The 13,057-nt window shown below is 42.9% G+C and overlaps 1 protein-coding gene across 1 annotated transcript in view; it reads right to left on the reverse strand.

Moving 5' to 3' along the window:
* The window catches only part of flncb (filamin C, gamma b (actin binding protein 280)), a gene marked incomplete at its 5' end in the record, with an annotated part of 81,964 nt that overhangs the window by 45,860 nt on the left and 23,047 nt on the right, over positions 1 to 13,057 (reverse strand). Inside the window, 2 exons of the mRNA XM_080754302.1 lie at positions 3,117 to 3,214; positions 8,130 to 8,378. Of these exons, the coding sequence (XP_080610428.1) occupies positions 3,117 to 3,214; positions 8,130 to 8,378 (347 nt within the window). The remainder of the gene's footprint in view (positions 1 to 3,116; positions 3,215 to 8,129; positions 8,379 to 13,057) is intronic.

Below are 13,057 nucleotides of genomic sequence, written 5' to 3' on the forward strand. Positions count from 1 at the left end.
AATATTTGCCTCTGAGATGTTGTGGAGTAGAAGTAAAAGTAACATAAAAATACTCCAGTAAAGTAAACATACGTCAAAATTGTAGTACCTTAAAAAGTACAGTACTTGAGTAATTGTACTTAGTTACTTTACACAAGTGGATAGTGGCCAGTGAGTGCAGAGCCTTCATCAGTCACGTACAGCCTACATCAGTGGTTCTCAACCTTTTCAGGCCGCGACCCCCAAAATAATTATATTTCTACTGGGACCCCACACCCTACGAGCACTAAGAGTTGAGGTATTACATTTTGTATAACACAGTTCCATTGTGAAAATAGCCGATCTACATGCAATGCGAGGCGTTGTGAGCATGTAGATCGGCTATTTTCACAATGTCTGCCTCTAATATTTGACAATTTGGCCAATGTTTAATTTGTCATTTTAGAGGTATTAAAAAGTCCTTAAATTGTCACTTTAGAAATGTGCAGATACAATATATACACTTAAACTTTATGTTGGTTTGTTTACTGTTGAGTGAGTGAGTAAACAACGTTGCACATTAAGTTAATCATCTGGGGACCCCCCAAAATAATTTGGGGACCCCGACCCACAGGTAGAGAACCATGGAGACTTCATACACAAAGAAGTCAAGGTAGTGTCATGATTTTGTACTTAAGAACATTTAGCTGTATTTTGATTAAAGTTGTATTCATAAATCAATAATAAATTGTAATACATCATGAGAGGATTGTTGATTATAGCAGGGCATTAATAATGCATTATAGATTGAAGGTAACTGCTGCTCTTCCTTGTTGAGCAATGGCACACGGTTTTTCAATTTAGACTACCTCAGATTTATTTATTCATCGTTATTTCTTATCTCCAGAAAGCAATTCCCCACTCCATGAAGAAATACAGCATTTAATGCATTGTGTATTCACCTCATTGTTCAGTGATCCAGATGTATGTCTATATGTACGGTATTTATTACTTTGATTCATATGTTCAGTTCAACAGTCATTCAGTTTCTATAAGTCAAAGATTGTTCATTTCTGATAGTGTCTTGTTTTTGAACCGAGCCATCAACTATCGCCTTGTCCTGCTCCAAAGTACTGGTCGACCTCCAATTAAAAGCCGCAGAACATTCAGACCAGCATGGCTTTTTGACTTTTATCCAGAATTAATAAAACACACACACACACACACACACACACACACACACACACACACACACACACACACACACACACACACACACACACACACACACACACACACACACACACACAGACCGCACTGCAAACGAGCAAACGAGCATTAAGCCTCAGCTACTCCACCCAACTCTCACAAACACATGAATACATTTAATAAAAACTGCCTGAGAAAAAAGATTATAGGGCCAGTCAAGGCCTGCTGCGGTCTTAACAAATCTCTCTTGTTATTTTATTCTTCCATGTTATCTCCTTACTCTCCTTCTCACCCTCTCAAATAATAATCCGAAGCAGATTTCTATACTCTATGGAGAGGTTTTTCAGCAGTTATTTCTAACTATGCATGCGGACGTTTGGCCCTGAAATGAGAATGACTTTACATGATGAAGCACACAGGACAGCCATGGATATTCATTGGGGGTGAGACGATAAGCGATATTATCGTTTATCGTGATAAAAAACACTCACGATAATCGTATCACAGAGATTGTATTTATCGTGATATCGTTCTCCATCATGCACTGGGATCAATTCACCTTTTATTTGCAGAGCTGCATATCTGGTACCACTTAAACCCTCTATAATTGGTAAAAGGTACTTATAATATACATACTTGATACAGTCTTTTTTCCACTCTCTATCAAATGTCTTTGCCAAAAAATAGCTGATCTACAAGCTCACAACGCGTCGCAGCACGACGCGTTGTGAGCTTGTAGATCGGCTATTTTTTGGCAAATGTTCCGCCCCCAGGATAATGGATTTTGATTATCGCGATAATATCGTAAATCGCGATTTATTTTGTCAAAATAACCGTGATATGAAATTTTCATATCGTCCCATCCCTAATATTCATACACTAATTAGGGAGTGAACACGCGCTCACGCACGTATCCTGTGCACGATGTATTGTTCTGCAGCTGCTAATGATGTCTATATAGCTGGGCAGGAGGACAGAGGGTGTGACATCAGCATGCTCTGTTGCTTCTGGATGTGGCTTAGATGAATATAACCGTACCCTATTCCAAAGTGCACAAACTCTTTCCAATTAAGCCCACCGGACCCCTATCTCAGCACAGGACCAGCCAAACGCAGTCCCAAAACAATACATAAAAGTCTGTCATAAAAAAGCCCTGCATTCCACATATTCAGCATACCTAATGGGTCTCTAAACGAGCTTTTGGCCGTACTTTTAGCTTAACTTGATTCTTTATTCTTTATTTGTTGGTGAGGTCTGTGTTTTAATGTGGCTTCATTAAATAGGAAAATTCCTTTGCCCACAATGTGAAACAAAGACAGCAATGTTTTGCATGGCCTTGTAAAATATAAATCACATTCAGAATCTGTTCATTGGCTAGGTATGTTTACATACAAGGAATTTGACATGACACATGTCTGTGTGTTTTTGTGTGTGTGAGTGTGTACGTGTGTGTGTGTGTGTGTGTGTGTGTGTGTGTGTGTGTGTGTGTGTGTGTGTGTGTGTGTGTGTGTGTGTGTGTGTGTGTGTGTGTGTGTGTGTGTCAGCAATTAACCCCTTTAAAAAACGTAGTTACTGCACTCTGCCTTTCTACTGTATGAACATTTGTAACTCAAATGTTGCTTCTGGGGGTCCCTGGAACAAAATATTTTGAGATGGGGTACGTGGCCAAATACATATCATTTTGGGGGTCCTTCACATGAAAAAGTTTGAGCACCACTGACATAGAAACATAGATTTTTCAAAAAACCTTGGAAGGATTTAGAAGACACTTATAGAATCAGGTCAAAATATTCAAAGACAAAAATAGCAGATGTGCAAGCTCACAGCGCGGCACTGTGACCTTGTATATCTGCTATTTTTTAAAAGTTAATAAATAATAACACGTAAAATAAGTTCCTGGTCTTATTAATGGGTTAACTCCATCGTACAACAAACTACTGTCGTCTTACCTGTGGCACGCCGAGCCAATCGTCAGCCTGCTGCATGGCCTCCCTGGCATTCTCCACAGGCTGACTGGGGTCCCACGTCTCCCAGTCAGGACACAAACCTGGAGGGGAGGAGAGGAGATGAGAGGAGAGGCATTATTAATATGCAACAAAAAATACGACACAGTAAAATAGGTACTTGGCTGTTATATTGTCGTTGTCGGATGGAAACCTTGTATGTCCAAAACCGTTTGTTTTGTATTTATCATTTTAAAAATGATTTTAAACTAGTGAAAACAGCCGATCTACAAGCACACAACGCCTCGCGGTGCGAGGCGTTGTGTGCTTGTAGACCTGCTGTTTTCACTACTTTTGTGCGACGGACTTGTATGATGAAGCAGGGCTTCGCTTTGCGAAAAAATGTACACATTTGAAACTTGGAAACTTACGAGGTTTCTGCCCGACAGTGACGATATACAGTATTTATCTGTGGAACTAACTAAAGGAGTCTAACTAAATTGAATGGGGGGTGTTGGAGGTTGAGAACCACTGCCATGTAGAGGAGTCGGGGGCTGCACATTATGCCACTGTGTGTGTGTGTGTGTGTGTGTGTGTGTGTGTGTGTGTGTGTGTGTGTGTGTGCGTGTGTGTGTGTGTGTGTGTGTGTGTGTGTGTGTGTGTGTGTGTGTGTGTGTGTGTGTGTGTGTGTGTGTGTGTGTGTGTGTGTGTGTGTGTGCGTGTGTGTGTGTGTGTGTGTGTGTGTGCGCGTGCATGAGCGCGTGCATGCATGCTTAATGTATCCTTGCTGTGTTTTGTCATCTCACACTCAATGAACAGTTGATGGTTTTGGTTTCGGCCCAAGATTGCAAACATCTACTCTGTCATTCGCAGGAACACACACACACACACACACACACACACACACACACACACACACACACACACACACACACACACACACACACACACACACACACACACACACAAAAGCACTTCTCCTACAAACACCAACATACCCACACGCACAGCTCCGGATGTCAACAGCAGACCAGCCTGGCTAGCCCAGGGGCCTTGGAGGTGTCAGCTCTAATGAACTGTACTCTTAAGGGTTAATGAGCCTGAGCTATAGCTTGCATCTCCTTCATTACACGGGCTAGAAATATTTTAAATTCCAACTCTCAGCTTTTACAGGAAAGAGAGAGGTAAACATCTGACAAAGAAAGCACCTCATATGTACCGGTAGGCCTATATTGATGTTACAGATCTTCTCCAATATTAATGATTGCACTCGTATCCTAGGTAGAATTGTGTGGTCTAAAGCCTAACTTATTTTTTTTTATCAATTCATTATCCACGACTCTGTCTTCACAGCAAAGCCATATATCCATAAGGACAGCATTTTGTTCTATTCTATCCTCAGTGAGAAATCAGAGTTAGGAGTTAGGAGAGAGAGAGAGAGAGAGAGAGAGAGAGAGAGAGAGAGAGAGAGAGAGAGAGAGAAATAAATTCAAACACAAACATAACATGCCCATAATATGGAGACTATTCTGGCAGTCAGATCTCCCGCAAATATTAATAAATCCGCCAAACACCCACACAAGGAGAACCCTGGCCTGATGTCATCAATATACTTTTAAACGAGCGAACACACAGCTATAAATCTCTGTTACGCTACAATATCGTCGTTGTCGGGTGGAAACATCGTAGCTCCAAGTTTGTAAGTTCTTTCGCAAAGTAAAGCCCTGCTTCGTCATACAAGGCCGTCGCACAAAAGTAGTGAAAACAGCAGATCTACAAGCAGTAGTTTAAATCATTTTTAAAATGATAAATGCAAAACGAACGGTTTTGGACGTACAAGGTTTTCACCTGACAACAACGATATATAGACAAAGGCTTGCTGAAGACAGAACGCAGGCTTTCTGCTCTGGTTTCTTCTGTTGCCGCTGGGCTCTCTCTCTCTCTCTCTCTCATGGAGCCGAGGAGTTTTTGGCTCGCACAACAATACACATAAACACACACCAGCGCAGTGGCACTTAGACCATCCTCATGAAAAGCATAAGCCATCAATCACATAAAGCCGTGCACCTGATATGATCTCACATAAAAATAACATAAAAAAAAACTGTTACAGAAACTACTTATGGGTGATAAAGGCAATGCGATTAGGGATGGGACGATAAGCGATATTATCGTTTATCGTGATAAAAAACACACACGATAATCGTATCATGGAGATTTAATTTATCGTGATATCGTCCTCCGTCATGCACTGGGATCAATTCACCTTTTATTTGCCGGGCTGCATATCTGGTACCACTTAAACCCTCTATAATTGGTAAAAGGTACTTATAATATACGTACTTGATAAAGTATTTTTTTTTCACAAATGTCTTTGCCAAAAAAATAGCTGATCTACAAGCTCACAACGCATCGTGTTGTAGACGCTTGTAGATCTGCTATTTTTTGGCAAATGTTCCACCCCAGGATAATGGATTTTGATTATCGCGATAATATCGTAAATCCGATTTCTTTTGTCACAATAATCGTTATATGAAATTTTCATATCTTCCCATCCCTAAATGTGATGCAAATCAATTTCATGAACGGAGGAGGAGCAGTGGGCAGGATTCTGCTGAGTCAGTTTTTCGTGGTCAGCCTCCCCCCCCCCCCCCTGGACCCGTGTCTTCCAGAGCCTGGCCTCCTGCCCAGGGCCTGAGCTCAATTAAATTGAGCCTTCACACAAACAAGCAGGTCTGTGGGCTCAGAACACTGACAGGCTCCCCCAGCGGGGATCACTCAGTTCTGGGGGGCTGGGGGGCTAGCTGTTGGAAAACATCCCCCCCGCCTGGCCGAGACCCAGTGACCCACTGCTCCAGGCACTGCTCTCTCTCTCTCTCTCTCTCTCTCTCTCTCTCTCTCTCTCTCTCTCTCTCTGTGGGTTTTGGAGATTGAATGTCCATGTGTTTCTCCCTCCCCCCAGGGACGTGCAGAGAATGTTAGGGAGGCTGACATTTCTAAAAGGGCCCTTTGGTGGAAATATTGAAAATAGCAGACCTCCAAGCTCACAACGCGTCGCACCGCGGCGCGTTGTGAGCTTGGAGGTCGGCTATTTTCAGTGTGTGATACCACACTAAACTAAGTGTGATCAAGTCTATACTGGAGATGCGGCATAATGGCATGGATTTCTACACAGAGAGGGACAATCTTTCAACATAAGATGCTGCATTTCAAAGTTCAGGAGAGTTTGGACAAGGCAATTATCTTGAATGCTGCCTTCAGGTATGGTATGTCATGGAAAGGGGGCATTTGCGTTTCTTTCACCATAGTAAAAACTGCATTCGTGGTCTGGAGAGGGCACTTTTTTTACAGACGGATAAAAGGGCAGGGGCAAAAGCCCCCTTTGATGTCTATGTGTACACGTGCCTGCCCCCCCTCCTCATCTCCATCGCCATCATAACTCTCTCTCTCTCTCTCTCTCTCTCTCTCTCTCTCTCTCTCTCTCTCTCACTCTCTCTCTCTCTCTCTCTCTCTCTCTCTCTCTTTCTGTCTGTTGTTCTCATCTCATCCGATAGTTTTATAAGGTCAGAGCGGCTGCTTCTCGTTACGGAGGATGAAGAGAGGACTAAGTAAGGAAAGGAGGGAAGGGAGAGAGGAGAAGAGGGAGGGAGCTATGGGAGGATGGCGGGTGCGGAGAGGCACGGCGAGGACGTGTTCCTCCCTCCCCTTCCTCTGCTGTTTAACTTTATTAACCGCTGTCAACCACAGTGTTCTGATCAGAGCAATAGAACAAATTCCATTAAGCGACCCCCCTCCTTCGCTCCCCCTACAATGTGTTTTTTATGAGCCTAATCAATCAAAGTAATATGGCTCACTGCGTACTTTTACAGTCTTTTTTTGATAGAACTCCATTCATGGCTATCTGATTCCTCTCCAGGCCACCCAGAGATTTCCTGACTGATGTCATGTGCAGCAACGTCTCACCAGATCCAACCTCTAATGGCTCATTTATACACTGCCGTACCGAAAATAGCAGATCTACAAGCTCACAACACGGCATGGGACACCTCATTCCACAAAACAAAAATCAAGCCTTTAGCTCAGCTCTGCTCCTGCCGGACCAATGAAATACATGATGTAAAATGGTGGCTTTGTCCTTAGGGAAAGGGACACCGATCATCAGTGAGTTCAGTCAGGTCATGTCTTACCTTAACTGACCCCTGTTCAGAGTTTGTCAGAGTTTTATGTTCTTTAGGGGTTTTTAGTTTTTCCAGAACTTCTATTTTCCATCTTTCTTAATGGACGGTTGAGGTTGTATAAAAATATGTGATAAGTAATATTGTAACTGCCTCATCACCTGTCTCTGGAAATAATCATCAGAATATGACCACATTTGGACTGGATGTTCACAGGCAGGTTTATTGTATTTTATGACAGAAAAGGTTGTTCTACCATACCTCAAAACCTAAAACCTTTTTTGGAGATGTGTTCCTCTACTACTAGTTAGAGCGAGAAGAGGAGCAGAGAGGAAGGATGACATGGAGTTCAAACGTGGGGAGTTGTAACCGGATAAGTACTTTGTCATTTGCCCTGCAGCTAATTCTTTCAAAAACTGTTTTTTCTTTTTTTTCTTTTTTTTTTTAGATTTGAGGTTTGATTCTAACCCAGGTCTCTCTCGTTGGAGACTTGAGGCATTCAATAACTGCCTGTTGATGGATGCTAGTTCAATGGGTCCCTGTCCTTGAGCAAACAACTTAGCAACCCCCAACCCCTCCTTCCCCTACTGCAAGGGTTCCCAAACTTTTAAGGCTTTGCAAACTTTTGTGTGTTTGTGTACATGTGTGTGTGTGTGTGTGTGTGTGTGCGTGCGTGCGTGCGTGCGTGCGTGCGTGCGTGTGTGCATGCGTGCGGGTGTGTGTGTGTGTGTGTGTGTGTGTGTGTGTGTGTGTGTGTGTGCGTGTGCGTGTGCGTGTACGTGCGTACGTGCGTGCGTGCGTGCGTGTGTGTGTGCATGCGTGCGGGTGTGTGTGTGTGTCTTACCTGGGGCACAGTTGTCCACCAGGGCTCCCAAGGCCTTGCCGTCCCTCCAGTCTCTGTGGAAGTTGTTGATGGGCATCTGGGGCACCTTGTTCTGGATCCAGCCCAGCAGCCGCTGCTTGGGCGTCAGCTTCTTGGCGTCCTCGTCGTCCTCGTCCTCCCACATGGGCATGGAGATGGAGTAGTGCAGGATGAGGGTCCAGATCAGGCCCAAGATCAGCTTGAGGTTCCCATCCACGATGGCCTTGGAGTCTGTTGTGGAGATGAATGGAGACGGTTTAGAGGATGTATTTACTCACAGGCAGAAAGGTCAAATGGGGTGAGAGAGAGAGAGAGAGAGAGAGAGAGAGAGAGAGAGAAAGAGAAAAAGCGAGAGAGACAGAAACAGAAAGATAGTGAAAGAAAAAGAGTAAGAAGATAAAGGCAATGAATCAGTTTCAAATCAACTGCACAACAGCACAAGATATCTCAATAATTGGACTACTTACATCATAACAAGGTAACTGCATGACACAAAACTGAGTCTTACTTTGAACATTAAGTGAAACTTTTCACAATTTTTTTTTAATCTAAAACCTCACAATGCTCAGATTGTAGATCAGCGGTTTCCACAATATTGAAATAAAAGTAAAATAGTGGATAATTTCTTTAATCAGAATAGGTCTAAATGTGATGGCGATATTGACAAAATCAAAAGTATTTTTCACCAAATACCTCTACTCTATCAATATTGTGACAACATTGTGAGGATGACTAGTATTGGTCGCGGGAAAAAAAATAGGTCAACTGCAACAAATAAGCTTCAGTAACTTCTTTGTGTCTAAGACAAACAAGTTGAGTTGTGCACAGTTCCAGTTAATTGAGGCAGCGTTAGACTAAACAAAGACATCTTTGAAGTGCACTATTTTATTAGCACGTACACGTCGTACAGTATTACACTTGTAATTTACACTTTGTTGTGTGACGTTGTTGCTCACCAAAAATGTGTTCAGCACATTTGTCCATCGGACAAATGTGTCCGCGGGGAAAATTTGACCTTGTCCGTGGCAATTTTTTATTTTCTAATTTACACACCATTATAATGTCCCTACTGTATACTGATCATAATACCCAATTACTGAATGTTATTCTCCAGGGTTTCTCCAGAATATGTATGACACTGACTGATTTACTTATGACACTATGACACATTGGGAGTCCACTGGTACAGTGGTTCTCAAACTTTTCTTTATTTTCAAGGACCCTCATAACTCTGAAACTCTCAGAGTTACAGACCTGTAACTCATCATTTTGGGCAAGCTTTTTTTCGTTTCTGGTAATATTAATGTCCGCTCATTTACATGTCAATGGAAGAAAATGAATTTTGACAAAAATGTCCACCACAAGCCAGCATGGCGATGACACCTGGACCTCACTATTCATCTGCTACCTGCAGTCTATGCAATTAAACACATCTACTGGCATTTTGCCATCCAAGGAACATCTGGTCTCAGTTTTAGACTTTTGGACGTATATTTGATTTTATAAGGCCAGGTCCTTGACAGAGCCGTAAGTTGTGGTCTCCTCCATTGAGCTGGACAGCACAGTGGGCCTGCGATAGCACACTAAGGGCTGATGTCATTCAACACTGGGGCTCTGGAATGAGGTCAGTTTAAATAAGAAACACACACACACTGGAATCTAAACACAGGCAGAGAAGAGCCCACCGCCCCGAAATTGTAGTGCTGCTGGCCGGCAAAACTAAACTACCTTAGCTTTTCCAAAAATGCTGACAATTTCAAACAACTTTCAGAAAATCTCAAAAGGTTAAACCTTTCACAATTAGCACCTCTACCAACTCACAAGTAATGAAGCTTCAGAATTAGTTTATGCAGGGCATGGGAGTCAAGTCGCTGCTCAACTGTAGTCAGATGTCAGTCAGCTCTGTTGTCATACCTCATTAACATATCTGCTGGTCATTATGTCACATGACTGCCATACTTCAATCAAAGCTCTCAATCAGAAGGGAAGGCTCCTTTAAATAGGGCTGGCTTTCTCTACCAATGCTTGGTTTCCGAAGCTTCGGAATAATTTTCTGCTTGCTTCCTCCTCCACCCCAGCCTCCACCTTTGCACGATCAGTCTGGCTAAGCTCAAATACTTGTGATTGTCTGATTAAGTTACATGTCAATGTGGTTAAGCTCAAATACTGTGATTTTGTCTAAGTTCATGTCATGATGTAGTTAAGCTCAATACTGTGATTTTTTTCTTTACTATGTTACATGTCAAGGTTAAGCTCAAATATGTATTGCTATTATTCTGCTATTGTATCCATATGGGGAGTATTGCTTGTGTTCCCTGATTTTGCTTAGCATGCTCAGAAAAGCTTGCACAAAATTTCAGGGAGCATCTCCTATCGCGGAGCCCTTTAAACGCCAAGATTAACTGTATTCCATTTATGCAATACATGGTTAAATCTGCTTGTGTATTCCATTTTGCAATAAATTGTTAAATGACTTGACGTGAATGTTCCTGACTAAAGTGCATTTATTGATCACGCGAGCACACACATCCACACATGTGCACACACGCTCGCACACACACCCATACAACACACACACACACACACACACACACACACACACACACACACACACACACACACACACACATACACAGACACACACAGTACACTAACGTCCCCTCAAACCTCCGTCCAACCTGCCCAGCATGACCCCACACTTGAGAAAAACATAACACTGCCAAATATAATTTCCCCACTTCCTTTTCCTTTTCTCCTTTCTTTACCTCCAATCTGGCTCATAATGCTTTCTCCATACAGCCACAGAATGGTTCTTATTCAGAACACTAGAACCATAAAACAGGCGTGATGAAAACCTCCTGCCTGCCCTGTCAGACGTGTAATGGAGAACCCGCATTAAATGTACCGCTACAGAGTGCTACAAAGTACTGAGCTGGTCTGAACCCAAAGATCGGGCGGCGAGATATGCAGTTAACAGTTTCGTACAAGTGATATTTCCATTGAAGTCTTTCAGGAAAGAGCTGGCGTAGCAAGATATGGCTTCAACAATGAATGATGAATAATAAACGTAGGCTAGCAAGACTAAAGGGCCTTCCACACCATGCACTGTAACGATAACAACAGTATTGTCCACCACCACGCTTAATAATGACGTCACCACAACCCCAAATGGATTACACAAGCAGTGTTGCATTGCAGCAGTATTATTAATTAACCATACACAGTATTGAATACATAATTTTGTTCAAAATATCCACAGGTTGACAAAATAGATATAGCTAATGTTCTGTACACTTTATATCCTATACCTATATTAACATTGCCTAGTGGTTCTCAAAGTGGGTGCCGCCGTGAAACCCTAGGGTGCGTGACAGTCCAGGGGTGCCTCAGAATTCTGTGATAATAATTGGAATTTATCAATATCACTTCAGTTTAACCACTTCTATGCTTAGTGAAACGGACCTGAATTGGGATGCTGGGGTTTTAAGTGGTTAAACGTCAAATATAAATGTTTTTTTTTTTTCAGATATTCTCTCCTCATGACATACTGTATCTTAGGGGAGAAAATGCACATATTTTACATAAATGTAAGGTGCTGGAATGTAACAATGTAATTCAGGGGTGCCGTGGATTAAAAGGTTATTTACAGGGGTGCCCTGCGCCCTGAATCTTTGTCTAATTTATGACATGCCCAGAAAAGGGACAGCGTTTTTCACACTGCCTCTCGGTCTCACGCGATCTTTCAGCACTCCAGCGCTTATCAAACATACACACTGACTTGTCACACACATACATCATACGAAGCATTCGATAAGAAAAGGGCAGTATGTTTTGGTCATGTCTCATTACTGTAGTGTTTGTCCTGTCCCATGTACTGCTGTGGCCCTTGGGCCTGTTAGATCTCACAGTACGATAGTCGGCAGTGAGAGCAGACTGACCGGTTAGCCAAGACATTCCAATATGTCTGCATAGTGCGTGGTCGTGCGTGCGTGCATGTGTGCACGTGTGTGTGCACGTGTGTGTGCGTGTGGTCAGCATTGGTGACAACCCTGAACATATCCCAGGTTCCCTGTGTTTAAACGACTAACTTGTCAACAGCGGCTGACTCCATGGTATGTCACCACCCCAGATCAATTACAAATTTGTCGCATTTCTTCTGTATTGCAGCTACAGTGGTGTGAACTACACTGCTTTGACCACGTTCAGGCTTAAAGGTATCTCTGCTCTAGTCATACAGTACAGTAGACTGAGGCAAGGACAGGGTTATAGGCCACAACGTGTGATGCTTGTATTCCCCATGATGATGTCATGATTGGGTCTGTGCCTGTCACAGAAAAAAAGGTGCTTCATTGCTCTCACATAGAAGCAACTTTAAGGCAACAGCCGTAGACTTTATTTAGCTAGGATCAGACACATGCAGACCAGACAGGCATGGCACAACGCAGCTCTGAGATGTACAGCCAACGGTGATGTAATCAATGATTGCTTGGGAAACAGCAAAAGACCAGAGTAGAATGCGTATTGCTGCAATGCTGGAGAATGAGAACAATCAGGAATGATTTACTTCAAGGCAGAGAGATAGGGGTAAAGTTATTTTTGTTATTCTCCGCAGTGCCTCCAGGATGGGTGGGTGTCTTTCCAGTGAGCCAACATGCACAATATCAGGTATCTGTTTGACCAGAATGGAACAGAACCTTCATTAGTAGTACTGGTAAAACCTGTGAAGGAAGTGAGAAGAGACCCAACTTCTCTCCAAAATGGCTGCTGTGTTTATAGCCTATTGCCCGTGAATGTGGGTGGGACGGCGGGCAGGAAGGGTGATCTCGGTCCCTGCACTGGAGGTTAGTAAGTGAAGTGGGGTTTGGAGCTAAGAGGGGTGTGTTCCTCTGCAGGCTTTGAATAACCCCGGT

The sequence above is a fragment of the Nannobrachium achirus genome (genome assembly GCF_963921795.1).
Source record: "Nannobrachium achirus genome assembly, chromosome: 23".
Taxonomy (NCBI): Eukaryota; Metazoa; Chordata; class Actinopteri; order Myctophiformes; family Myctophidae; genus Nannobrachium; species Nannobrachium achirus.